This window comes from Phycomyces blakesleeanus (genome assembly GCF_001638985.1).
Source record: "Phycomyces blakesleeanus NRRL 1555(-) unplaced genomic scaffold PHYBLscaffold_16, whole genome shotgun sequence".
Classification (NCBI taxonomy): Eukaryota; Fungi; Mucoromycota; class Mucoromycetes; order Mucorales; family Phycomycetaceae; genus Phycomyces; species Phycomyces blakesleeanus.
The window spans coordinates 834,006-860,091 of record NW_017265149.1 but is presented as its reverse complement, the minus strand read 5'-3'; the positions used below and the strand labels follow the sequence as shown (position 1 = coordinate 860,091).

General features: G+C 37.1%; 8 protein-coding genes across 8 annotated transcripts; 6 read left to right on the top strand and 2 right to left on the bottom strand.

Annotated features, from left to right (window-relative positions):
• Window positions 1-1,423: 1,423 nt before the first annotated feature.
• Window positions 1,424-2,740, top strand: PHYBLDRAFT_147831 (glycosyltransferase family 4 protein; the record flags this gene model as incomplete). The annotated part of the gene is made up of 1 exon (XM_018431961.1): window positions 1,424-2,740. One exon carries the CDS (start codon window positions 1,424-1,426, stop codon window positions 2,738-2,740), a length of 1,317 nt encoding a protein of 438 aa, XP_018289376.1.
• Window positions 2,741-3,920: 1,180 nt separating this feature from the next.
• PHYBLDRAFT_114613 (hypothetical protein) lies at window positions 3,921-6,344 on the top strand (the record flags this gene model as incomplete). The annotated part of the gene is made up of 11 exons (XM_018428404.1): window positions 3,921-4,018; window positions 4,217-4,272; window positions 4,346-4,459; window positions 4,573-4,604; window positions 4,697-4,965; window positions 5,060-5,096; window positions 5,182-5,272; window positions 5,380-5,501; window positions 5,579-5,719; window positions 5,837-5,913; window positions 6,062-6,344. 11 exons carry the CDS (start codon window positions 3,921-3,923, stop codon window positions 6,342-6,344), a joined length of 1,320 nt encoding a protein of 439 aa, XP_018289375.1.
• Window positions 6,345-9,508: 3,164 nt separating this feature from the next.
• Window positions 9,509-10,318, top strand: PHYBLDRAFT_66404 (hypothetical protein; the record flags this gene model as incomplete). Its single annotated transcript, XM_018441638.1, has 1 exon — window positions 9,509-10,318. One exon carries the CDS (start codon window positions 9,509-9,511, stop codon window positions 10,316-10,318), a length of 810 nt encoding a protein of 269 aa, XP_018289374.1.
• A 1,422-nt stretch (window positions 10,319-11,740) lies between these two features.
• PHYBLDRAFT_147828 (CYP5206 protein) lies at window positions 11,741-13,988 on the top strand (the record flags this gene model as incomplete). Its single annotated transcript, XM_018431960.1, has 10 exons — window positions 11,741-11,936; window positions 12,035-12,097; window positions 12,174-12,324; window positions 12,390-12,442; window positions 12,579-12,654; window positions 12,705-13,012; window positions 13,088-13,336; window positions 13,409-13,604; window positions 13,699-13,723; window positions 13,794-13,988. 10 exons carry the CDS (start codon window positions 11,741-11,743, stop codon window positions 13,986-13,988), a joined length of 1,512 nt encoding a protein of 503 aa, XP_018289373.1.
• Window positions 13,989-14,900: 912 nt separating this feature from the next.
• PHYBLDRAFT_147827 (hypothetical protein) lies at window positions 14,901-17,324 on the bottom strand (the record flags this gene model as incomplete). The annotated part of the gene is made up of 13 exons (XM_018431959.1): window positions 14,901-15,008; window positions 15,084-15,158; window positions 15,214-15,292; window positions 15,362-15,585; window positions 15,661-15,813; window positions 15,903-16,089; window positions 16,157-16,285; window positions 16,344-16,399; window positions 16,463-16,626; window positions 16,705-16,777; window positions 16,906-17,017; window positions 17,103-17,168; window positions 17,245-17,324. 13 exons carry the CDS (start codon window positions 17,322-17,324, stop codon window positions 14,901-14,903), a joined length of 1,506 nt encoding a protein of 501 aa, XP_018289372.1.
• Window positions 17,325-19,132: 1,808 nt separating this feature from the next.
• Window positions 19,133-21,975, top strand: PHYBLDRAFT_147826 (CCHC-type zinc finger transcription factor; the record flags this gene model as incomplete). Its single annotated transcript, XM_018431958.1, has 2 exons — window positions 19,133-21,817; window positions 21,925-21,975. The coding sequence occupies 2 exons, from the start codon at window positions 19,133-19,135 to the stop codon at window positions 21,973-21,975; spliced, it is 2,736 nt and encodes a 911-aa protein (XP_018289371.1).
• A 487-nt stretch (window positions 21,976-22,462) lies between these two features.
• On the top strand, window positions 22,463-23,307 carry PHYBLDRAFT_170697 (basic-leucine zipper transcription factor; the record flags this gene model as incomplete). The annotated part of the gene is made up of 2 exons (XM_018436411.1): window positions 22,463-22,886; window positions 23,000-23,307. 2 exons carry the CDS (start codon window positions 22,463-22,465, stop codon window positions 23,305-23,307), a joined length of 732 nt encoding a protein of 243 aa, XP_018289370.1.
• Window positions 23,308-23,585: 278 nt separating this feature from the next.
• Window positions 23,586-26,066, bottom strand: PHYBLDRAFT_147824 (hypothetical protein; the record flags this gene model as incomplete). The annotated part of the gene is made up of 1 exon (XM_018431957.1): window positions 23,586-26,066. The coding sequence occupies one exon, from the start codon at window positions 26,064-26,066 to the stop codon at window positions 23,586-23,588; it is 2,481 nt and encodes an 826-aa protein (XP_018289369.1).
• Window positions 26,067-26,086: the final 20 nt, after the last annotated feature.

Sequence of the window (26,086 nt, the reverse complement as noted above, 5' to 3'; positions counted from 1 at the left end):
TTGCTAAAATGTACAAGCAGTTTTTATATTGTAGTCTTTAAAGATAAGCTGATAGACATGGGGTATATCGAGTAGCAAGCAATGGATGTCATAAAAGAAGCGCATTTTCATATTAAATTTGGTGGAGTGGAGTGGAATTTTGATACATGCTGGTTATTGCAGCTGCTTCATTGCTATAGTTTATTTGTATATCGGCCTTTTGCTTTGTTTTGTTCAGATGCAATTACTCAAAATATATTGCTTAAAATTGATATATTTTGAATTCAATAGATATTTGTGTATAAAAAATAAGAATTTGCAGAGGCGGCTTACAATGATTTGTAGACATATATACTAATTATAGTTTATCCAAGTCGGAATATTTTTGAAAGTTAAAAATAAGACTCGTCTTGCATAATATTTTGCAGATAAGCTAAGCTCTCTGTCCTCCTATATAGTTTTATTGATTTTTGATATATATATTCAAAAAATAAATTATTGGATATTGCTAGGAGTGATCATAAGAATTAGTAACCATGTAAAGCATTGCCTCTTATTATATTTTTCAAAAAAGAAAGAAAAAATGGACTTATGCCTCAGATATTATTTTTATATATTAAAATACATGGAGCATGGCAAAGACAAAATAGGTGGCTGGACTTTATATCATGCTGACCCTGTGTTGAGCACACTATATTGATATCGTAATGGTCTTTAGGGATATATAGATTTGTTATCCAATAAGAGAACGATTTAGTGCCACTGTTGTGCACTGAATGATGGGGTTGCCAATAGGACAGAGTACAAGGAGCATGTCGCTTCATCTAGCAAGTCACAAGCTTCCTCTACCCCAAAATGCTCTACCTTATTTTAAATGTTCGTGAATATCGGGAATAATAATAAAAAGTCAAATGCTCGGCAGCAAGTTATATTATGTTATTCATTCAATAAGGAAGTCTATATATAAAAGAAAGGGCTATCAAATGTAGAAATAATTCTAAATAAGCTTTAAGAACCTAGACTGATTCCTTCTAATCAAAATCACTGTTTATACACAAAACATTATGCTTAACAAAAATAAGAAAGTCAAATTTCTTGTTAGAACTAGATTCTTATTGGACATAAGCTTATTATTTACAAATAAAAATAAAAATACACAAATCTTATTAGAAATAAGGATGTAAATATTTAAGAGAAAGAAAAATAAAATAAAAATCAAATCAAATAAAAAAATAAAAAAAAAGACTCAATCTTTCCTGGCTGGGGTGTTTTGTTTCCGGTCACAGAAGTGATGGTTTAATGGTGTACACATACACATAAACATATACTCATCTTCTATCTCTTCTTCTTTTTCTCCTTCTTTTTTCTATCTTCTTTTTTGGTCGTCTATTGGACGTCATATCCTCACCTCCATCTTTACCTTTTTTTTTTAATTTTCTAACATATGCACATCGCCATTGTCACCGAGAATTTTCTTCCAAAGGTTGATGGCGTGACTCGTACATTAGCACGCCTGTTGGAGCATCTACAAGCAGGGGGTCATCGTGTTGCAGTATTTGGACCAGAGAGTGGAATGGAGACTTATGCAGGTGCTGAATTGTATGGGACAGCCGGGATCCCGTTCCTTCCGTATCCTGAACTAAAGTTGAATTTATGGAGACCTGAATTTACACGAAAACTTGTTGAATTCGAACCGCATGTCATTCATCTAGTTGATCCTGTGTGGCTGGGGGCTGCAGCTCTTGCAATCTGCCATACCAAACTTCAGGATATTCCCGTAGTGTCTTCGTACCACACAAATCTTGCTACTTACTGTGGCCACTTTGGCCTTGGTATTTTTACACCGTTGATGTGGCGTTGGAATTTGTTCTGCCATTCCCGATGTCGTTACACAGTCTGTCCTTCACCATCTACAAGAGATATGCTGGAATACCACGAATTTCAAAATGTGCGGCTCTGGCCTAGAGGCGTCGATACCACCCTGTTTTCACCTCGACATCGATCTTGTTCGCTGCGTGCCGAATGGACTGGTCAACCGGATACCCCAAAAACGATCCTTTTGTACGTAGGACGATTGTCGTACGAAAAGAACATCGGGCTGGTGGTGGATGCTTATAAGCAACTGGATCATGCACGCTGTCATCTCGTGCTTGTTGGTCACGGTCCTGCACACAATGATATCAAAGCAGAGTGCGAGCGATTAGAGATACCTGTTACTTTTACTGGATACCTACAAGGCACCGAGCTTGCCACAGCATTTTCGTCGGCAGATCTGTTTGTGTTCCCTTCTACAACAGAGACATTTGGTCAGGTTGTACTGGAAGCCATGTCATCGGGATTACCAGTGGTGGGCCTTGTGGCAGAAGGTGTACGAGACCTTGTTGATCACCGAAAGACCGGCTTGCTACTAGATACCACTGGGCTGACTGTTAAAGAACAGGCAAAACACTACAAAGCCAATATCATCACTCTGATCAACGATATTCCGCTCCGAACTGTCATGTCCAATAATGCGATAAAATCAGCTTCACGGTACTCTTGGTGGGAAGCTATGGAGTGCATGGTTCAGGTTTACAGGGATGCGACTGAGGAAGCACGTCTGAAACACACTATGCTCGATATTGATAACCAGCAAATCAACAAACATTCTGTTGACGAGAGAGGCGACAGTGGTGTTGAGGAAGGGTTTTCGGAAGAAGAACTTGATGATCTTGATCGTGCGGAGGCCGGAAAATCTAAACCCATTGAACCTTTACTTTAAACCATCTATACCACTTATATATCATTTACAACTGTGCAGGCACTTACTTCTTCATGTAGTTTTTTCTTTTTTCTACTTAATACATTATTCTCTAGTAAATCTACTACCATAATAATTATCATCTTTATTAGTACTAGTATTATACACATAATCTTTTTTTTTCTTATTTTTTCTTTTTTTTATTAATTTTATACACAATAGATTAACCTAATAATAATTGAATCTTCAAACCAATACATAATCTATCCTAAAGTCCATTAATATTTTTGTTAAAGTAAAACATGCAAATAAACCAAATGCTTTCTTCTTTCTTTAACCACTCTGATAAATACACACTTAAGGAATCATCTTATTTTCTCAACCCCTGAACATAAATTATCTATTTATGGAAAAATACCTTTTTTTGTTAGTTATTTGAAACATGAATTAGTGACTGCATGCATGATGGTAACAAGGAGTCTCTCGTACATTTCTTTCTTTTTTGGATCTTGAATAAATATTTGGACACAATTTTTTAGGGAGACAATTTTTGGAATAAGTTGAAACATGACTCCCTCTGTTACCATATACATTCTTCCTCAACAAGACATACATTATTCAAAAGAATTATAGAGGAAGAGAGTAGCTTACCAAAGCCAATGCCCTTTGGATCTCGTGTCGTTTCTTCAGAAAGAGTGTCGTTAACACATAACAGCCAACCAGCTCAGATTTCTGATAATTAACACCATTGTCATGATATCGTATGCTTTGCATAATAGCCGCTTACCAGACAATGTTAACTTTAATGACATTCACCATAAGCCGATTATCCAACTCTGGCGAGGAAATATGTGTCGTACATCGATTTGTTATTGATACTATTTTTTAAAATATATAATTATGTCTTCGGCGTGTATATATATAATAGTTATTTATTATAGAATTTACTTTTTACTATTACTATGATTATAATTATAATTATTATCTGCCCACCTTCTTTATTCTTTGTTCTTTGTTCTTTGGTACCATTTTCAATTAGGAAAAGGAGGGTTTTCTTTTTTCATCAATGATTTTTTTTTTACTGATCTCGCTAAAATTTTTGCCGTCCCCCAAGAGAGAGAGAAACAAAGAAAAAAAATTGTGTCCAATTATTTATTCAAAACCCAGAATTGTCATTGCAACATGTCCTGCATCTAGAGTCATGGCTACCCAAAAGGACACGATTGAGATTGGAATTATTGGTGCAGGTGGCATGGGCCGCTTCTACGCCAACAAACTGTCCCAGGCAGGATGGAAAAAGTACGCAGCAAAGAGAAGGCAGAAAGACAAGACAGACATTTAAAGTATAGAATGACCACCAAAGGAATCCTTTTATTATTATTATTATTGTTATTGTTATTTGATTATGAATTAATAACATACTTATTTTTGCAATGTCACTCTTTTTTTTCGTTACTGAATTTTTTCTTGTTATTCTCATTTCTACTATTTTGTTAGTATTAATATTTGTGATTTACCATCGAAATACGAATCCCTCAAGGAAGATTTTAAAGGTATTGTCAATATATATATAACTAAATTAGAAACAACATAAAGCTGACAGACAGGGACTTGTTTGTTTTATAGACACTAAAATCAACGTCCTTCCCGATGGATTTCATGTATCTCGTCGGTGCGATTGGATTATGTATGCTGTCGAAGCAGAGTATATTGACAGTGTTGTATCTACCTATGGACCTGGTAAGAAAAAGAAATATCGTTACATTTGAATATGTTATTAACGTTTGTATGTATATATGTATATATATATATATATATATGTGTGTGTGGGTGGGTTTGTTTGTAAATATCAGCTTCCAAAATTGGTGCTGTAGTTGGTGGACAGGTACGAGATATACGATATTAATTTTATTTGAAAAGGAGACAGAGTGTTTTATTTTTCTTCCTTGGTCTAATTTGATTTATATATTATTATAGACCTCTGTGAAGCAACCTGAGATCGACGCACTTGTCAAGTACCTTCCTAGTGATGTCCATATTGTGTCTTGTCACTCTATGCATGGTCCAGGTGTGGATCCTAAGAACCAGCCTTTGGTTGTCATCCGCCAGCGTGCTACAGATGAAAAATATCAATTGGTTCTCAATATTCTTGAATGCTTTGAATCAAATATTGTTCATCTGAGCGCTGAAGAACACGACCGTATTACTGCAGATACACAGGCTGTCACCCATGCAGCATTCTTGACGTAAGATATATATATGTATTAGTAGCAGACATGCATGTCATATAACCAAGAGACTTTTAAATGTTGGTGTGGGATTTTTTCTCTCTTTCTTTAGTATGGGAAGTGCATGGAGAGCAAATCACCAATTTCCTGTAAGTAAACTAGGAGCATTTACATTATTTATATGTAAGGCGAAAGAAAAAGAGAAAGAGACTTAGTGCGGTTGCTTTTCTTTAGTGGTTGTTGCCTCGTTTGGTTGGCGGTATTGAGAACGTCAAGGTCAATGTGGCTTTGCGCATTTACAGCAACAAATGGCACGTTTATGCTGGTAAGAAGACTATAACGATTTTTATTCAGATACAAAAAAAAAGAGAGAGAGAAAGTGAAATACTAAACACGCCATATAATTGTAAATCCATATAAAAAAATCAAAAGGTCTGGCCATTATGAATCCTACTGCTAAAATTCAAATTGCCCAGTACGCCAAGTCGGTTGCAGATCTCTTCAAGTTGATGATCCAAGAAAAAGAGACCGAGTTCCGCGCCAGGATCAAGGCTGTGAGTAACTTGATTTCTTGAAACAAGTAGTTAAAAAAAAAGAGAAGCTGCGGAATCTCACATGTGTGGTTGTACAGGCTGGAGATCATGTATTTGGTGGACTCCAGAAAGATCACGTACCTATTCTCCTGTCTGACCAAATTTTGGATGAGTTCTCTTTGTCCAACATTCCGTCTGATGTTAGAATCCCAAACTCTCATCTGTCACTCTTGGCTATGGTAAGCACTGAGATAATATTGATATTAATATAATAGTGTATAACTTATATTTCTTTATATAAATCGTCAACTCATTAAACTGAACCTCGATTTTTGCTGTGAAAATGCTGAGTACAGGTGGATTGTTGGTACGCATTGAAGCTTAACCCTTATGACCATATGGTGTGCCAAACTCCCCTATTCAGATTGTGGATGTAAGTTGTTTTGCTTTGTGTAGCTTTTTAAAAGAAAAGTAGAGCCAGATACATTATCTAGCTATACATATGGTATAGTGGAAAAATATAAAAGAAAAGTAGTCCAAATCACTGGAAATTAATATTAATAATGCTAATAAAAAAACAGGGGTATTACCGAGTATCTGTTCAGAAGTCCTATGATGTTGGAAGACACCATTCAAGCCGCACTATACCGTAAGGAGATTCGCTCTGATGATATGGAGTTCGTTACCTGCGCACGTGGATGGGCAGAATGTGTGGATCTCGGTAGTATGGAAGGCTACCAGAAGCGCTTTACTGCTACCGCTGACTTCTTTAGAGACCGGTTCTCAGATAGTAACATTGTCGGTAACAAGATGATTGCCATGATTTCAAAAAATATGCACAAGACAGGCGAAGAGAAGAAATAAAGCAGGGAAATTGCCCTTTTTTTTGCTTTACTTTCGATCATTCTCGCAACATTTATCTTTAGAATTTTTTATAGTAAAGCTGAAATTGATTACTAGGCAGAGATTGATTTGTGATTTGTAATCAAGATGTATATCTACTAAACTTATAGAAAAATAAAATTAACAAAAATGTTTATAAGCATGTCATTAATAAGTATAACATATTTGTACATTAATGAGTACATTATTTATAGTCTTAAGAAACGTATAAAATAATCAAGCTAGGCATCTTTATTAATATTACTATCATTAATCCTTAACTATCATTAGAACAAGCAAAACCATTGGTAGTTTATATAGATATAGATATCGCAAACCAAACATAGCTTATAAATGAATGTTTTATTTGACCAAGTCTGGATCCACTGATTGTTTTAAGTATCTAGTATCCAACAAAATTCCCAAACATAACATCATTAGTATTATTCTCCTTCGTCTTGGAGAGCTTGAAAGTTACTTTGAATATTATAAATAAAAGTAGAAACTGTTAACATTTTGCTTTGTTTCTTAATATTGTTTCCAAGCAAATGGTAGCTTTGGAGCTAACCCAATATTCACAGAAAGTAGGATCTTCTTTTTTTGTATAGAAGCTTACAATACAATTAACTAATTAAATGCAGTTTGTTTTGTAGATAATATAAGAGACTTTTCATATTAGCTTTAAAGTAAATTGCCTTTTTATGGTTATAAGAAAAGACGTCTCGGTAACCATAGATTCTCTCCCTATCAAAACTTATCTATACTTTCTGTAACAAAAACCAACAGTGTATTTGTTGATGAAATAAAGAGTCCTCGATTTAGTTGGAATGACTTTGGCAGTCTGCAGAAGAAATACTGGAAAAACTTTTTAGCAAAAAATATATAATTATAGAATTCTAATGATTATATGATTACAAACAGCTTTGGTTGCTTAAGTAATAAAATAGGAGATGATTGTTATAAATATTAATGATAGTAATGGTGTTGGTATTATCTATATTCAGATCTATTTTAATTACTTTTTTGTTTACTGACTAAAGCTTGCAATCAAATTAAATCAATAGAAATGATGTGCTTATAGTTTCACAAGTCGTATAATAATAGTATCAACTTATTGATCCTTATTCTTGCCAAAAAAAAAACAGAGCGCTTTATATATTGTTTCTTTCTTATTAATATCATAGGAGCATATACCACTATGCCACCCAAAAAAAGTATAGTAAGAAAGATATTCGTCTGTGTGTATAACTTTCTTTTAGTTTACATAAAAGATGTACGCAGATCTCCAAATATCGAATAGCTTTATTTTTATTTTATAAAAATAGCTCTTTTTTTTTTGTTCAATTTGAACAAAAAGTATATGGAATATTAATGTTACAAAATATTAATTGTATGAAATAAAGATGAGCTCTGGTTATTGGTATAACTTGTTGGAAATTGAAATTCACATGTAGAAAAGTGTGGAGAATATTTTATGGCGCTTGCGAAATCCACATGGAATAATTTCGATATTTTGATACCAAACGTATTTTTTTTGTGCTGCCGGAAATCTACCCAGCTTTGTATTCAACAGTCCAACAGAAGCCATGAAAATCATGCACTTCATTTGTTTGTACACTAGTCTTATTCTATGTTGGAAATATTGTACTACGCTGAAGCATTTTTCATGAACACCCACAAATGCCTTGAAAAGGAGAATTTATACATAGAGTACTGTTTATTATAAGAGAAATATTCAAACATTGTACTTTGTACAATGAACTCTACACATGTTAATATCGTGCTTCCATTTGACATCTATCGACAGTTATTATTGGCGTTGCATAACACTCAACCAAACACTTGAAAATACAGGGCTTTGCTTTTTTTTTAAAAAAAGAAATCCGGTTTTTATAATTTTCTAAGCAAGTAAATATGTTAATCAAGGGGAATAAAAGAGAGGATAATACAGTTGGACTTCTTTATCCAAAGTACGAAAGTAGCTTGTTGAAACTAAAGATGATTGTTGATACAGTGCTACTGGTAACTATTGTCACTGTGAAAAATAAATGTCGTTAAGCCAAAAAAAAAATTGCAGTTATTGAAATCGAATTGTCAGTTTGGACAAAAATTATGCTGTCCATTCCCAACAACCATAATACCCACTTAGACTATGATTGTCAATTTCAAAAAAAAAACACCTTGACAAGTCTTATTAAAAGTAAATAGCGACTTTTATAGTAGAATGTCAGTTATATTATGGAAGTTTATTTGAGTAAAAAAAAAACTAAGATGTAAGATGGCATAGTAATTTACTGTTTGTCGCTTGGAGTGATTGCAAAACCCATACAGATCACTAACCAGTACATTGAAAGGCTTCCAAAACTCCAGCACCCTGCACTACTAAATACTTAAAGAATAAAATTGAAATACGGCCAATCATAATGTGTATACACATTTATATTATTTGTGCGATTATTGTTACGGTTACGGTTACGGTTTATTTTTCTCGGGAAAAATTCAGAGGAGGTACAAAACCGCCTGTTTTTGATTGCAGATCCGCTTTTATTTGTCCTACTGTTTCTTTTTTACAGATGTGCCCATTGCTCCTCCATTTTCTAGCACATTCATTTTTTGTAGACTGGAGTGTTACACGCCCATATGCTTTTTTTATTTGACCTTATGTTCTATTCCATTGCTAAATAATATATCCTTTTTAGAAGAATTCTCCAAATGCCTACTTTTGGAAAACATAGAATAGAGTGTTGCATCAATAATAGACCCAAGTGGCTTTCCCATCATTTCTAACTTTACCAATCAAGCACATTCATTCGTCATTATCTATACATATACCCTGCTTTATTTTTTATAATATTTTCTCTATGTACTTCAGCAGCTTGGATTTTGTGACAGGATAAAGAGCCATTTTTGTAGAACATCAATTAACACAAGCTTACTTTTTATGTTACAAGATATGTGTTTATCGTTCAAGATCTTCATTGACAGGTGCGTGCAACAGTTTCAGTCTTTTGAAAGAATTGTATAAATAGGACATGCATTAACTATTTTTTTTGAGTATCATTCAAATCATTACCTTTCCTTTCTCAATCCCACTCTCTACTCTCTCTCTCTCTCTTTCTCTCTACTCGCTCACTCACTCACTTAACATGAAGTTCTCCATCGCCTCCACCTGTGCTGTTGTGTTCTCACTCTTTGCAATCACTGCCACCGCCCTCCCTACCTCCTACAACTCCGTCCAGAGTTCTGAGCTAATTGATGCTGCCGCCAATGCCCTTGTTTCCCGCTCCATTGAGCACGACTTGAACACATTCGCTGCTGCCATTGTTCCAAACTCACTTGAAAAGAGAACCACCTACCCCATCGTTACCACCAAGGTTTTCGCTGCCAAGGTTATTGCCCAAATCAAGGCTCAGCTTCACACCAAGCTCTTTGTGAAGTTGTCTACCTCAATCACCGAAAAGGTCAATGCTTCACTTGACATTGAGGCCAAGATCCTCGGTGGTCTCCTCAGCATCCACGATAAGCGTATCGTTTCTCTCAAGGCATCTACCTCTGCATCTGTCCAGGCCAAAATCGAAGCTACTCTTACTGCGTCTCTGAATGCGTCCATCTATGCCTCAATTGAAGCCGAGCTCAAGGGTAAGACCTGCAGAGGCCAGCTCACTCTCACCGAGGAGCAGTTCCTCGAACTCTTGGCTAAGCTTGAAGCCGAAATCATTGGCAAGTTCAAGGTAGAGCTTCCCAAGATTGAGGTCAAGTTGTCCAAGGAAATCGATGCCACCGTCAAGGCTGAGATCAAGAACGCCAGATTCCATATCCCTATTCTCCTTGATATCACCAGAAGCTACAGCGTCGATGTTGGAGTCACTGTCAAGAACTGTATCGAGGCAACCCTCAAGACCTGCGCTTCTCTTGATGCCAAGGTTTTGGCCAGCGCCATCATCAAGAATTTCTAATCCAACAAGCTACAAAAGAGCTGAAAAAAATAAATATAATTCGTTTAGTTTAGTTTAGACATTCCTTTTATGATTTTCATGTTGAAGAAATCTCTGGCTATTCGAAATGTTTCTTTCTTTATTTCCCTAGAGTAGTGGGATATACTTTCCTTACCTTTTTCAATAATCACTTTACACAAATCTAATTCATTATTTTTCTTTTAATTGCAAATCCTTATTAAAACCTAATAAATTGCATTAATACTAAAAAAAAATGTTTGGTTGAAATTGTTGAATTTGGCGGGGGTTTTTTTTTTGATCATTTTAGTCCAACTATTAATGTCAGTCAAATTATGGAACAGCTTATTTACGAGTTGATTTCTTTATTGTTTTTTGAGTCTTCCCGCAATTTATGGTGCTTGAAACAAAGCTGAAACTATTTTTCTTTACTTTCCCCTTGTTCATTTCAATTAATTTATTGGTTTCCTACTATACACCCTCACTCAAAAAATAAAAATAAAATATCAGCAGATTGAGATAATCTATTTTCCTAGATTCTCTGCCATATTCACCAGACCAAGAATATTGCCTAACCAAGCTTATAGTCTCTTGGCTTCATGCTTATCATCTTCTCTGCAGATTTACTCTTCTGATAAGTATGGCTGTTATATATATATATATATTGTGTTGATGTACTATATGTAATTCATAAATAAATAAAGAGAATAATTAAATAAGCAAAGTAAGAGAAATTGTCTACCATAGCTTAAAATGTATAATGTCAGAAAGTTGCATTTGGTGAATCTCTAAACATGAATTACAAGTCGTGTATCTAGATTAACCTAACCAGTCCTAATGTATGTCCCTTGACCAAGCTGTATACCTGTGTCTGGTTGACATAGAAACCGGACTTGCTTCTAAAATATATCTAGATACTGCTACGAGTTTAGCGAAAGAAGGAATTATGATAAAAATTATTTGATTATAATATATATGTATGAAAATCTAAAATGAAGTTCATTTAGAGAAAGTCAAGATAATTAAAATTACAGCAATAACTTTTGAAACCTTTTTTTGTTTGTTCGTTTTTTTTTTACTTTTATAGTGGATCTTGCGCATAAATGAATAAAGTTGTGTGCAAATGATATATCATCGCACTTAAAGTAATGCACACATATTTCGATTTTATGTACCTTTAAGATGTTGTGTAAATATACGGCTAATATTTTACTGTCTTTTCTTTTCTTTCTTTCTGCTTTAGCTCATAATAGAATATTCATTCAGTTAAATTTTGACTGTTGGCATATGATTTATAAATTAATTGAGTGTGTGCTTTTGTCTCGACACCTTATTTAAACTTAAAAATAAGAATAATAAATCCTTTGAAATACACAGCACCTTTCTCTTTTCAATACAATAACAAATCAGAATAATAATATTGTCATGAGTCATAGACTCTTGAAAATTAAAGACAGCAATCATATCATTCCAATTTTTGGAGTTGTTATGTTGGGCCTGGCTGCCAAGTATGTCTATCGCCTATACTCAAGTTCTAAACAGAAACAAAGATTAAATGACCCTTGGTACAAAGAGGGATTTAAAGACATACCCTCACCGTCCGAGAAGTATCCTTATATCGGTATTGAATACTACTAGATCGATTATTGAATTTGAGAAAGAGATAGAGGGGTGATCTAAAGGTAATATATGTATATATTTGAAAAAAAAATGCAATAGGACATATGCTGTCTTTGGGAGACAATCCTAGTTTTCAACTAGAAAAATTGCATCAAGAACTAGGTAATAAGTTCAAGAAAGCTGTGTGTAATTTTTGATATAGATCATAGGCGCCAAATAATATTTATTGATTTTACAGGACCAATATTCCGTCTCCAAATGGGTACTCAACGCTGGGTTCTTTTAAGCGATCCTTTACTTGCTCACGATCTGTTTGTTCGGAATGGAATCAACACTTCAGGCCGCCATCCACAGAAATTCTCGTACAAAATGTACAGCAAAGGTGGAAGGTAGGCCTTATATGCGTCCAAATGATGATATTCATTTCACACTTCTTTTCTATTTTTTGCTTTAGAGGTATTGTTTTTAGTCAACCCGACAAGAAATGGAAAAATAGTCGGACAGTTGGTAAGTTATTCAAAGATGTGTTTATTTATTTCTTTTAAAGAAATCGATTAAGCTTTAGAGCAACAAAATGTATATATCTATTTGTCTGCTTATTAAAGATATATATATATGATATTTATTTATTTTAAAAAAAAAGCTCTCATGGTTTTGTCGTCAAAATTTGTCGATCCACTGCAGAAATCTATTGAAGACATAGCCGAGAGCACGGTTCTGTCAACCCTCTACTTAGCCTGCAGATGACTACATTCAACACAATCCTCAGGGCCGTATTTGGAAAAACTACCCAATCTCCCGATGATCCTTTTATAAGGCAGATTATTCGAGACACAGAAAAGGGGAATCTTTTGGTTGGCTCTTCGGGTAATCTTACTTCTTTTTTACCTGGTCTATCGTGGATCGAAGATCTTTATCATGGAAATACAAGAGAGAAATTGATTGAACACCGGGATCAAGATTTGAAGAAATTGATTGCTGATGCAGTAGACGGGGATGTCGACTGCCTGGCCAAGCAAATGATGACTTTTAAAGATGAATACGGTTTAGATGATCAGGATATGCTTGTTATTTTGAGTAAGTCATTTGATGTGTACATTTTAATCAAATCTATTATACTCTATGTAGTAATGATAATCATTGAAATAACAGGCGATTTGATCAGTGCTGGTGAAGACACTACATCTCTATCAATGTCTTGGCTCTTTGGGATATTGCCTCATTATCCTGATATTCAAAGAAAAATGTGTGCTGAGATTGATGCAATTGTTACAAAATATGGTCGAATGCCCGTATTCTCGGATCGTGAGGAGATGCCATACATTGTTGCAGTTTTAAGAGAAAATCTTCGCTTTAGAAGTTCGGTCAACTTTAGTATTCCCCGATATTCAACCGATGATAGTAAGCTCTCTAAAAAGAAATATTAAATGGTAATAAAAACCTGTTTTTTTTTTTTGCTTAACACTCTTACAGTTGAATTTCACGAATACTTTATTCCAAAAGACACCGTACTTATAACGAGCATGTACACAATGCATATGAGACCAGAAAACTTTAGTGAGCCTGAAAAGTTTATTCCAGAACGTTTCTTGGATGATATGCGTACATGGTCTGCTTCTGCTAATGGTGCGATTGAAGATCGTGATATGTATGCTTTTGGATGGGGAAGGTCAGTCTTAAACTATTTATCTTTTGTAAGAAGTTATACAAGGTAGAATAAATCTTTATATATATATGGAATACTAATCTCACTTGAATTAAAGACGTGTCTGCCCTGGTATTTATTTGGTAAAGTGTATTTATATTAAAAAGACGTATATAGTAGCCTAAAGCTCACTTCACTATGTGTTTGATGTAGGCCGAGGTGGAAATATTTAATGTCATGGTACGCACTCTTTCTCGCCATACTATTGAACCCGGATTGGATTCTTTTGGAAACCTTGTTTACTGCAGTATGGATACTTTGGATACTCATGGCATTACCTTTGGGCCAAAAGATTTTACGATAAGACTTGTTGAAAGGAAGGATAGTTCTTTAAATTACAGCTCATAAGCATTTTACGTTTGGAGTGACTATATACACATTAGACTCTACATCTACATTTATATCTGTTTTAGTTTCTTTTATTTTCTATATTTTTAATAGCTTTTATAAGGTTACCAGAGTCATTAATGCACTAGTATTAAGCAAACCATTACATTACATTACATTGTTGTTAGAAATAAATGGTTTCTGTAAAGGCATTAATTTTACTGTTTACATTATTATTCATTGTTTTGTTTAGACTATTTGACATGCATTACAAGCTAAAGTTCCAAGAATAATAATAATAATAATTATGCTTGATTACTATGATTTCTACAAATCTAATTAATTTTCTATCTGTCTTGCCATGAACCAACAGTCGAGTGTTTTTCGTTCGTTAGTTAGTTAGTTAGGTAAACTTTTTCTGAGGCTATAGACATTCTTAAAAATAACCAATAAAACCAAGCTACTCCCTAAAGTAAACAACGCAAAAGACTCTATAAAGTATAAAGTTTGGGCGTTTGCTATTCAGTGCTCGAGCCAGTTGGAGCTTATTTGATATCAACTTTTTGTAATATTAAAGAAGGTTGGTAAAAACACAATTGAGCCCTTGACTTCTATTTTTCATCTTTTGTTTTCTACTTGAACCTATTTTCATATTTTGAGTCAAATTTAAAATAATTATATAATAAAGTAATAAATAAATAAATAAAAGGGCGCCTTTATACATTTAAAATGTCTAATTTTGAGTTACTTTTATAATATACTACTTTATTTATTTTTTATGCTTTTTACACTGCCATATTCAAGGGTATGGTATCTTGAGGGGAAAAAAAGGAGAATATTTCATTAAAGGTAAATTCGTGTGTCATTACAGTCTTTATACATTATATCGATCGATAAGAAGGATTATAACATATACTGTATGTATATAGCTCATTATGAACCGGATGCAGAAGCGATGTGAGCTTCAAATTCCTTTGGGTCATTAAAGAACAATGTAAATAGCTCTTTTTTATGTTCAAACCTAGTACTGAGCTCAAGCTCCTTTACATATTCAAAACAAAATGTCAGAACCTATAGAAATCATATATATATATGTGTGTGTGTGCTTGTATTTACCTCTTCCAATTCAGCTACATCATTCCCAAGTTCAATCGTACTCTTTTCCAACTCTTTTTGAGTCTCAGTGTATGTCTATTGTTTTTTTTTAATAGTGTATCAGATCACTTAATAAAATACATCTCCTTACCTGTGGAAGTAAGATCAGCTCATTTGTTGAGGCAGAATTGCTATAGAGAGTATCGGTCATACGCTTCTCAGCTTCATCCCTTGTTTTTTTTTTAAAAAAAAAAAAGAATCAATATGTATGTATATATTTTATACGTATTGTCTCTTACAATTTATCAACCACGTCCATATGCGCGTCAAGACTTTTCAGCCATTGGTTGTACCAAGTTTTATTTTCTTGTAAAAGAACCTTGACCTTCTCAACGATCGATTCATTTGAGAGTAACTTGTCGTCTTCAAATCCCAGTAAATCTTGTGCCCATGCCATTATATCTGTAGCATTTGTACGATCCTGTAATCCTGTGTTTGGCCAATCCAAGGCACCTGCTTTTTCCTGTTTTACATTCGATCACTTAAAGTTCTGTTGAAAAGTAGAAAGATATATAGACTCCTTGCTTTAAATACTTACCAAAAATGCGTGATGAGAAATGTATTCTTCCTCGAGTTCTTCCTTCAATGCCTGATATACGTATTGTTGTTGCTTTTGATGTTTATCGTCAGTTTCATAGCCAAAAGTCAGCAATTGTTGACAAGCCCTTTGATTAAGTAATGTTTGGCATATCTAACAAGTAAACGAGAGAGAGAGAAAGAGAGTGAGTGAGTAAGAAAATCAAATCAAATAAATTGCAGAGAACGGGTGTAAAGTTTTACTTTTTCAAGCTGCAAAGACAATTCCTCCATAGTTTCATAATCTTTACGGATATTAGTTTCTGTCAATGGTGATCGGATACTAAGGCTGCTGATTCTTTGTAATAACGGCTCCAGTTCATTCTCTTGAGTATTTACTGCTGCTTGATGACTCCGTCTAGTCTCTTCTTGGTATGAAGCTATAGATGAACTTATAAATAAGGAGTATTAGATACCACAATAGAAAAAAAAAGTATTATGTGATATTTTGAATTTACTTTAATATGGGTAGTAGTTGAGGTAGATGGTTGAGTTTTTGAAGCTCACGCTCGATTGTTTGAGTCTTTGCTTCATATCCTTTGCATGTAGCCTCAGCTTGGGCATTAAGACATTCGACTGTTTGAAAGCTAAAGGAGAAAGGAGAAATCAGAATGAAATTAAAAAAAAAAACTCCTTATTACTTACGCCTCTACAATAGTTTCGATTTCTATTGCTGGACATTGTCTTGCTTTAGAGGCGTCCTAGATAGTAGAAAATTTTATATAAAGTTAATTAGTTCTTAAAAAATAATAATAATAATAAACTATCAGATGTAATATATATATATAGATGCTTGCCTCTGTTTCTTCTGCCATTGGAAGTTGACGATGCCACAAATACAGGGCATGCTGAAGTTTTTCTGATAGAGCTGAATCTGCAGCAATATAAGTCTCCAGGCTGGTTCTATCAGTATCGAGAGATACAAGGGCTGAAGAAAGCCTCTTAGACAAATTACAGGCGCACATAATATTTTTATTTTAAAAGATATGTTTTATTTTATTTTTACCTGTTTTGTCTTTGGTAGAAACTTCAAAGATATCTTGTGCTAAATTAACTGTGCTATTCACAGACTCATCATACTAAATAGACATTGATTTAAAGACGAACAATATAGATATAGATATAGATATATATGTATGTATGTATATATAAGACAGGTATTTTCTTCTTCTTCTAATTGATAGAGGGGGGTGACTGTTCCTCTCACCTCGGCGCTAATTTGGCTCATTCGATTGTGCTCTTCCTCATACTCTTTTTCGAGTAGGGCCAATTCAGATTTGGCCTTATCTAATTGTTTCTGAAGCATATCACTTGTGATACTGTTTTGTGTTTTGTCAATCTAATTATTCCCTATAGATCTTTTTTATTTTTTATTATTTTTATTATTATTATTGATCTACTTACACTAGTTTGGCGTTTTGTGCCTCTAGAATTGTAGTTTGACGAGCATACAGGCTAGGAGGCTCATGTCTAATGTAGCAAGAGACTGTCGGTTTTTTTTCTTTTATTTTCTTTTCTTTTCTTTTGGTGGCAATCACCCTCCTACCGAAACGAATGGGCTGCACGTTCCCAAGAATCATCAGAATCAGACAGGCCATCCGATGAGCGTTTTTGGGTAAATGACATTTTTATTAATTTTTCTTTTTCTTAGGATTGCAGATTATGTCAATGATCTTGATCGATGAATAATGTAAAATGGTTAAACCTTGGTTAACTTGGACTTGTACTTATACTCCACCCGTCACAAAAAGTGACGTGGTCTTGAACATCATTAATGTGAATGAATGAATAAAAAGAAAAAGAAGATAACTACTAAATATAAATAAAAGGTCTTAAATAAGGCTTTTGAATTGAAAAGCGTACATACTTTTTCAAAAGAGGATTTTGCTGTATAAATATACTTTTTTTTTGGTGGTCAAGTTTGATGTTGTAGCTTGACTATAGATTCAGAATTACATATTTAATACCTCTCAATTAAAGCGACATTAAAGGACCAGCCAAAAGAGAATTATACGGTCCATATGGGCTATTTTTATTTCTTTCTTCCTGTTTTCATACTTTAGGTTAACGAGGTACCTATTGTACAATTAGCTTCTCTTTATTGACAAAGGATTCAAAATACAGTTAAAGAGTAAATCATTTTAATGTATGCCGCAACTATTATGCAAGACGCCCCCATAAAAAAATTACCCTCTATCAATTCTAGGGTCAGAGACTTTCGCAAGTAGATGACATTATCCATAATTATTTGCGTTTGATGGTAAGTCAAATGGCGTACACACAGAACAAGCTGTAGTATATACATATATATATATATATATATATATATATATATATATATATATATATATATATAAATGAAAAAAATGGCTTTATTTAGAGAGTAGCATCATTATTCTTTACTTCTCAACCTTATTTTATTTTATGTATTAACTTTATTTCTTTGTGAATCCTCGGATTTAACAGAAACAAGGTTTTTCTTTGACAGTTTATATATATATATTACATTAGACGTACCAGAAGTACCTATTGTGCTTTGATTTTCTCAATAGTCTGATAAAGCTGTTTAATACAAGGATTTTTGTGAAATAAGAAAAAGAAGAAGAAACTCAGGGAGAATTTAACAAAGATGGACACATTCATACTTTCAAGAAGTTTGATAAAATTTGGAAATATCGTCGGTTTTGTATGATATAAATCTTGCTCTCAACAAAGTAGCTTTGCAGTAGCTGACATACTCGAAAGAGTTTCAACCATTGAGGAACCCTAGTCTCGCATTGATCAATGTGCGTTGTAGAAGCATGTTTAGAAGCATTATTACCATCATTTTCATTTTGGTCATTAGCACCAATTAGTTAATCGATACATGTAGTGGCAGATTCATGGTTTCTTTTGTGATGTTACGTTGGTGATTAGACAATACTAGTATTAATAATTTGGAGCAAATATATACATATATGTATGAATAGTATATATGTGGATAAAGAGAAGATAATATAGCCCAATATATATATATATAAGAGGTCAGACGTGAGTGTAGGTATAACAATAGATTTGAAAAAGGTTATCTTGTACGACAGTTGAATTTGTTATACTTGCGAAAGGACTTTGATTTCCATTCCATCTGCTCTACTGAATTTTAGAAGAAGAAAAAAGGCATTAAATTGACGTCACCTCCAACTTCATTTTCCATTTTCCATTTCCATTTATTTATTTTTCTTTATTTCATTTTATTATTATTACCATATTCATTTTTTAATCAACCTTGATATTTATTGTTACGTTTTCAATATAAATAACCAAGGAAACTAATTAATCTAGACTCGATCAACCAATTCCCCTTTCCCCCCATCATCATCATCGAAACTTCAACTCCCAGATTCCTTCCTTATTTATTATTTTTATTATCTTATTTCTTATCCCGCCTTTTCACCATGAGAAATAAAGAAAGACAGATTGAAGTACTCAGAATCGAACAAAATGTTGTGTCCAAAGAACTCGGTAGATTCAGAGTTTGCAACATCGACACACGCTGTTATTATTGCCGTGAATGGGCGCATTATATCTACAAAAAGCACTTTGTGTGGAGTGCAAAAACACAAGAAGAAGTCTATGATAATACTCTCGAAAGCCTGAATGCAGGCCGATTCCAGATCAACATGCTCCAGACACCTTTACCCGGAAAACGCAAGGAAAGATCACCAAAACTTGCCGAACGATTCGAAAAATTACTAGAATCTAATGCCGACACAAGTACGGCGTTGATGACAGATATCATTGCTGCTTGCGAATTGTGGAAGACTTTGCCGAGCAGTCTTTCGGGTCTACCGACCATCTTTGAGCCCATTCAGTTCAACCCTTTTCCAGACGCAATCCCCCTCAGTGACGATCTATCAGACCCAGCCCTGATCCTGGACGAATTAATTATGGAAAGACAGGCACTCTGCTTGCCGTCCACAAGCTTTGAAGTCCTGAAGAACATGACAGGCGACATTTTGCTCTCCCAAACACAGGCAACATGCAAACACACGAGGCCAGAGTACAAATCGATAGCCGAACTAGAAATAGAGCGAGATATTTTGAATTCACAGATGGCCGAGGCAACAAAGACGGTATTAGAAGAACTGGCACCGGCGTTGGATTTGTCCTGGGCACCTTTGAGCGAATTCCTGCAGAGACTGCTGGTACTTGAAAAAGAGAGGAATGGGTTGATGGGCGAAGGTTGTCAGCAAACCGTAGATCAGTTTGCGGAACAACAAAAACTAGTGCCATTTTCGGCATATTGGACCGAGCGGGCTGTACGGTTCAAGAAGAAGCGGGCAAAGATAACAGAGGTCGAGGAAGCATTTGATGCACATGTAGATAGATGGGCGGCCGGATCAAGGGCATTCAGAGATGAGTTTGCCTTGCCGGGTTTGAGAGACATCTGTAAATTGATCGAGAAACTTTGGGATCTGGTGGTGCCGACTATCCAGCACATGGCGGATCGAATTGCTAGCCATGAAAAAAAGGAGGAAAGCCATACGGAGAACTGCCGTGCGGTCTCGGCATCCCTAAAAGGCCTGCACTCAACCAAAGAAGTAGATGATGCGGTGGAACGGATAGAACGCGAACTGATAGAGCGTGTGGCGGCGTATTGTGAGAGTCTAGAACAGCTCAAGGCATCATACCGCGAGGATTGCAAACCGGGGACGTCCGGACGACTGGAAAAGCTGGCAAACAAGGAATTTAGAAAGAAAATCAAAAAGGCAGAGAGCGGCTATCACTCGCTGCGACATTACTTTCAATACGAAGTCACCCAAAAGATTTTTCCTGAGGCGCTCTTTTGCAAGTTTAGTTTGGTGTGTCTGGAAGCACTTATGCAAGAGGGCGAGGTTATGGAAGCCATGACGATTGAGAGCGAAGTTCGAAGATTTATTGAGTCTAACAAAGACTTGGTACGCCAGCGGCAGGTTTTAATAGAACAATTTGAGAAGGGTGTCCACACTGGTAGACGAGAGCTTGCAGGAGTGCTTGGCAAACTTTTTTTAAAAGAGGGTATGCGTATTCAGGGCGAAAATCTTGCGCTCAAACGGCAAGACCAGCTTCTTAAATCAATAAGTGCCAATACAAAGTCGAGCAAAAAGAAGAAGAAGAAGGGCAAGACACCCTCGATTGACTTACCGTCGCCTCAGCAAAGTCCCAACAAGGGTCCAGATCGACAAGTTGATGTGAACCCAGAGGAAGTCCCGGAGGTTTTGTTGGAAGATCAGACTATGACGATTGAAGATAATGCTGTGGAACTGGCTGTAGAACCACCTGTGGAACTACATGCGGAAGTTCCCGCAAAAGTTCCTGTAGAACAAGTCGGTGAGAATGATTTTGAGTGTCATGAAGTGGAAAGTAATAGTCGCGAGGTTGTTGCGGAGAGCTTAGAGGCTGTAAAAGAGCCACGGACAGCTAAAGGGGAACTAGCCGTAAAAGTCGAGGTGCCAGTAAAAGCGGAACGATCTGTAGAAGTGGCACCACAACAAGAGATCGACACGAAAGAAACACTTTTAACGGGACGGCCAGCCGAGCCGGAAATGGATGAAAAAGAAAGCCAAGGATCTGAAGCTGGGAATAAAGAAAGCACGGACCAGGGGTATTGTGATGATAATAATGATAATAATAATAATAATGATAATGACGACGACGATGACAATGATGCTTTGGCGGGAGTAAAGCATATGAGCCAGGCAGATCTTTTGGTATTCTTAAGGACGCTTCATTCGGAAAACAGTCGGCTGGCAGAAAGTGTGCGGTCAAGCCAACAGGAGATGGCATTGCTCACGAACCAATACACGGAGATGATGTTAGTCGCACAGGCGCGCGAGACACAGATGCTGCAGTTGTACAAATCACAACAACAGGTTGAGATGGAAGAGGCCCGACGGTACACTCTCTCACTCGAGGCCAAGATAAGTGCACTTGAGAGCCAGCTACAATCAGGAAGACCTTTGGGTACTGCTGGTTTTGGCAGCCAGGATCTGTTTGCTTCATATCGCCATGAGATGGCATTCTTTCAGCCTGCAACGGCTTGGATGGCGGCCAGGTGCGGACATTGTGGCGGAGAGGGGCACACAAGTACAGAGTGCAAGGTAAAGAAAACCTTTTTTTAAAAAGAACAGAAATAAGGACAGACAAAGCAAAAAAAAGCAAAAAAAAAACAATACAAATACAAAGAAAAAAGAACTTTGTTTCGTAGGGTGCTTTTCTGTGCGGCACTTCACATTCGGAAGCGTGTCGGCTAACCTAATACTGCCTCACGATATTGTGGGCTTGACTTGGCATGGCTTGTGAGAAGTTGGATCAGCAGTAACACGCGCTGATCCATGCTGTCCCACCATTTTGCACCTTGGATCCATAACAATGAAGCAGTCCGATTAAAATATAGAAAGGAGGGGGAGGGGGTTATAGAAATATATATATATATACATATACATATACACAAAGAAGGGGGGGCTATATAAACATCTATTTATTTTGTATATTCTGCGGTAGTCCAAAAGCCGTTTCATCTGAGCTATAATAATATATATATATATAAAGGGGGGGATGAGATGGGATACTGTAGAATAAAAATACTCTCACAAAGCTTTCTTAATCCCTATTTCTCTTCCTCTTCTTCTTCTACTACTACTTCTTCTACTTCTTCTACTTCTTCTACTTCTTGTATTCTGTATATATATTTATATATATAAAAGGAAGAAAGGAAGAAAGAGAATACATAAAAAAATAGTATTATGACTTGTAACATGGACTTTGAAGACATTGTTGATATGGATTGGCTCAACTCACACACTTTACCCGGAAAACTTATTGGAGAAACACTGGTTGATTCGAGTTATCTGGAGCCCTTTAGAATCGAAACACGCGAGACAATGCCGACTCCAGATCAAATCAAACAACTCATTGAACTAGCAAAGCAGCAGCTGGCCCTGCGAGATCAGTCTCACTCCACCATTTCGCCTTCAAGCGTGTTTGGACCTTGTACGACACGCGAGACTCCGCGGATGCGACGAGCATTATCTGTGTCAAGTATTGAAGATAGTTCACTTGAAGCCATGGCTGAGGCCGATGGCATGGACATCAAGAAGCTGACTGCAAGAGAACGGAGGCAGCTGAGAAACAAGATATCTGCACGCAACTTTCGTGTACGGCGAAAGGGTATGTATATATATATATATATATATTATTATTATTATTTTATATAATGCACCCAAGATCCAAAAATGGCACAGATAATTAACCTCTATTTAAACAAATAAATAAATAAATAGAATATCTGGCTAGTCTAGAACAGCAAATCGATCATCATAAACAGCGTGCAGAAGATTTAACCGGAAGGTTGGAAGAGGCAGAGGATGAAAACGAAAGATTGAGGCATGAACTTGAACTGCTCAAACAACGAACACCTGAATCCACCAAACTGGACCACTGTATTGTGGTCTCTAATACACCCTCATGGGAAGATAATTTCACGCCTTCCCTCACACGCGAACTGGCCCATTATCTCGTCAATTGCTTTGTCCAGCCGGGGATGGAGTCTGTCTATCGAATCCAGCCTGACAAGGAGTTCTGGCCTTGAAAAAGAAAAGAAAAAAAATCAAATTTTTTGATTAGCTTGTTTTTTGTTGTTGTACATACATATAATTTTTGCTCTTTATCTTATTTTTTATTTTATTTTTTATTTCATTTTCATTGTCTTAATTTTTATTTGATTTGATTTGATTTGATTTGATTTTTAGTGGAAAATGAATCTTTCTTACAAGGCACAATATTTGTTCATTATTTTATTTAATGTGATTTGATTTAATGTGATTTGATTTGATTTAATTATTTATCTTATTTTATTTATTTATTGTTTTATACACGCTCATTGTTAGGAGTCCGGAGGGGGATTCGATGATCTTGATCGAGCGGAAAGGGTCGGGGTGGTGGTGGAATGAGATGCCCACGAACAGGGCGTGGAAGAACAGTGTAGAGAGGTGTGAGAGGCATGCCATAAGCTGGCAATGGCATATAACTAGTAGCATAGAGCATCATCTGATGTTTCATAAGCTGTTGTTGACGCTGTTCAGCAAGTCTGCGCTCTTTTTCACGCTCAAGCCGATCCCGGCCTAGCTCGGCTTGATGCTGATGCACCCGTTCAGTGACCCGGATGCCATGGCCTTCCCGGCGGTCCTTTTCTCGCTGGGATATCATACCAATGAGCCCGGCTTGGGGTGTGCGTGGCTTGGCTGGCATCTGAATGAAGGGCTGTCCAGTTGCACGTGCATATTCAATCTGTTCTTTGGCACTGAGCTGCTCGCCCAGATATGTGTCCAGCAAGCTGTTCTGAGGCGCAAAGTGGTCGCCCAGCGAAGGAATCAAAGGCCCGTCGCAATCAGAGTCGTACGAATCGTCATCGTAGGCATGCCGCTTGGCATACTCGCCTTCACTTTCGCTCTTTTCTTCCTCCCATTCACGATCATACGATACTAAGGGGTGGGGTTGGACTAGTTTGGAAGGAGTCTTGCGAGGAGTGTCCTTAACCAAAGGCTGGTCGAGATACTTTGTGAAATCAGTTGCCAATCTAAAATCCCCAAATAGCGAAGTTACTGCACTCGCACTCGATGCACAAGACGACGGCTTGGCTGATAATGACAGCTGTCGGCTGTGGGTTGTTGGTGGCTCTACATTGTCCGACGAGGGTAAGCTGATCTCGACCGTACTCTCGCTCTCTCTTCGGTGCTGCACATGTCGAGGAACATCAAATCCGTTTCCAAAGTCAAAGTCTGGGATGAGTCCTTCGACCATCGATTTTTTGGGAACAGGCGACACTGGTCTCGATAACTGCCGTGTCTTTCCAATCGGCTCATCGTCGCTGTCGTCGTCTTCTTCTTCTTCGTCGTTTCCATCATCGTCTTCGCTTTCATCGCTCGAGTCAGCGACCTGACGAGCAAATGTGTATGTTGTGCTGTCGTCGTCACTGGCACCGTCTGTCGTGCCTGGATGCGTCCAACTGGTATCATCTCTGGCCAGCACAACTTCTGCCGCACTTGTGGCCGTTGTTCGTCCATCGTCGCCGACAGTTATGAGCGGCAAGCTGTTGGCTCGTCCACTCGGCGGTCGTGGACTGGCTGTCAGGGCAAGCGATTTGCGGCGCATTACATCCAAAAATGTGTGTTCGATCGTGCGTGGGTCGATCCAGCTTACATCCATAGCCTGGATGGCGTCGTCTGTTTCCAAGAATAGGCGCTGGTTGCATTCAGGCTCGCCATAGTTGAGTGCCTTTTCGTCCGAAGGGTCGTCGGTAAGCTGGTCAGGCCGTCCGTGAAGCTTAAATGCATGGAGCATGGCGTCTAACCATAGGGCCATATGCTGACTAGAATCAGCCATCAGGAGCACGTTGTCCTGAGTTTGTTTGTGATGCTGCTGGTGAATGTCTCCTTCGAGGCGCATAAGAGTGCTTTTGTCGATTAGATGCCATGACTCTGGGTAGACAGCATAGACGCGCTGGACATCTGTTAGGGTCAGAAAAGGGGTCTTGGCTTTCTTGGTCTCGTACAACAAGAACTGACCCCTTGTTGCAACTGTCTTCTTGCCAAACAAGGTGCGTTCGTCTCGTTTGTCTGTGACGACTGCCCAGTATTTATGCCACTCGGTTGCACCTGGTAAGCGAACCTGGAGATAAGATTCCCAACGGGAGGTTGGATCATGTGGAAGTCCGGCCAGAATGCGGAGAGTAAAGAGTTGGTGCAATTTTTGGTGTTCAAAGCATGAGAGTCGGAGGGCACATACCCACCGCAAGAGGGTCATTTCGTCAGAGGTCTCAAACACCACGGTCTTCTTCATGAAGCAGATGGAGAAGACATGTTTTTTCTTTTTAGGTTCGTCAAGCGCAGGCTGTTCGATGGCCTGGACGGTGCAGTCGGAGATGGTCATATACTGAGGTGTGCACAGGCCTTGGCTTTCTGCATCCCAGAGGGTGAGCATGGGACCACAAAGTTCAGCAAAGCATTTGGTCCGTAGTTTTGTGTGACTAGGCTCGTTGTGTTTCATGAGATATCCTTCAAGGTAGACCTTGTGACTGTATGTGTCGAAGAGTCGGACAAAGGACTGCATTTCTTCGGACAGGGAAGTCGGATCGCCTTGGGGAGTTGGTGGTCCAGCCTTGATGAAGCGGGTTGGACGAATGCTCATCGTCCTTGTTTGAGCATGCCGGAAGGTGACTGGTCTGCGGATTCGGAGTGCAGAGTCAGACAGAGACGGGTGGGTGATCTTTGTGGGAGTGATTGGCTTGCGTTCGTCAGAGAGGTCGCCCGGAGACGAGGCGCGACGAAGGAATGGATTGGGTCTTGGCATCGCTCTTTGATAGCCGACAA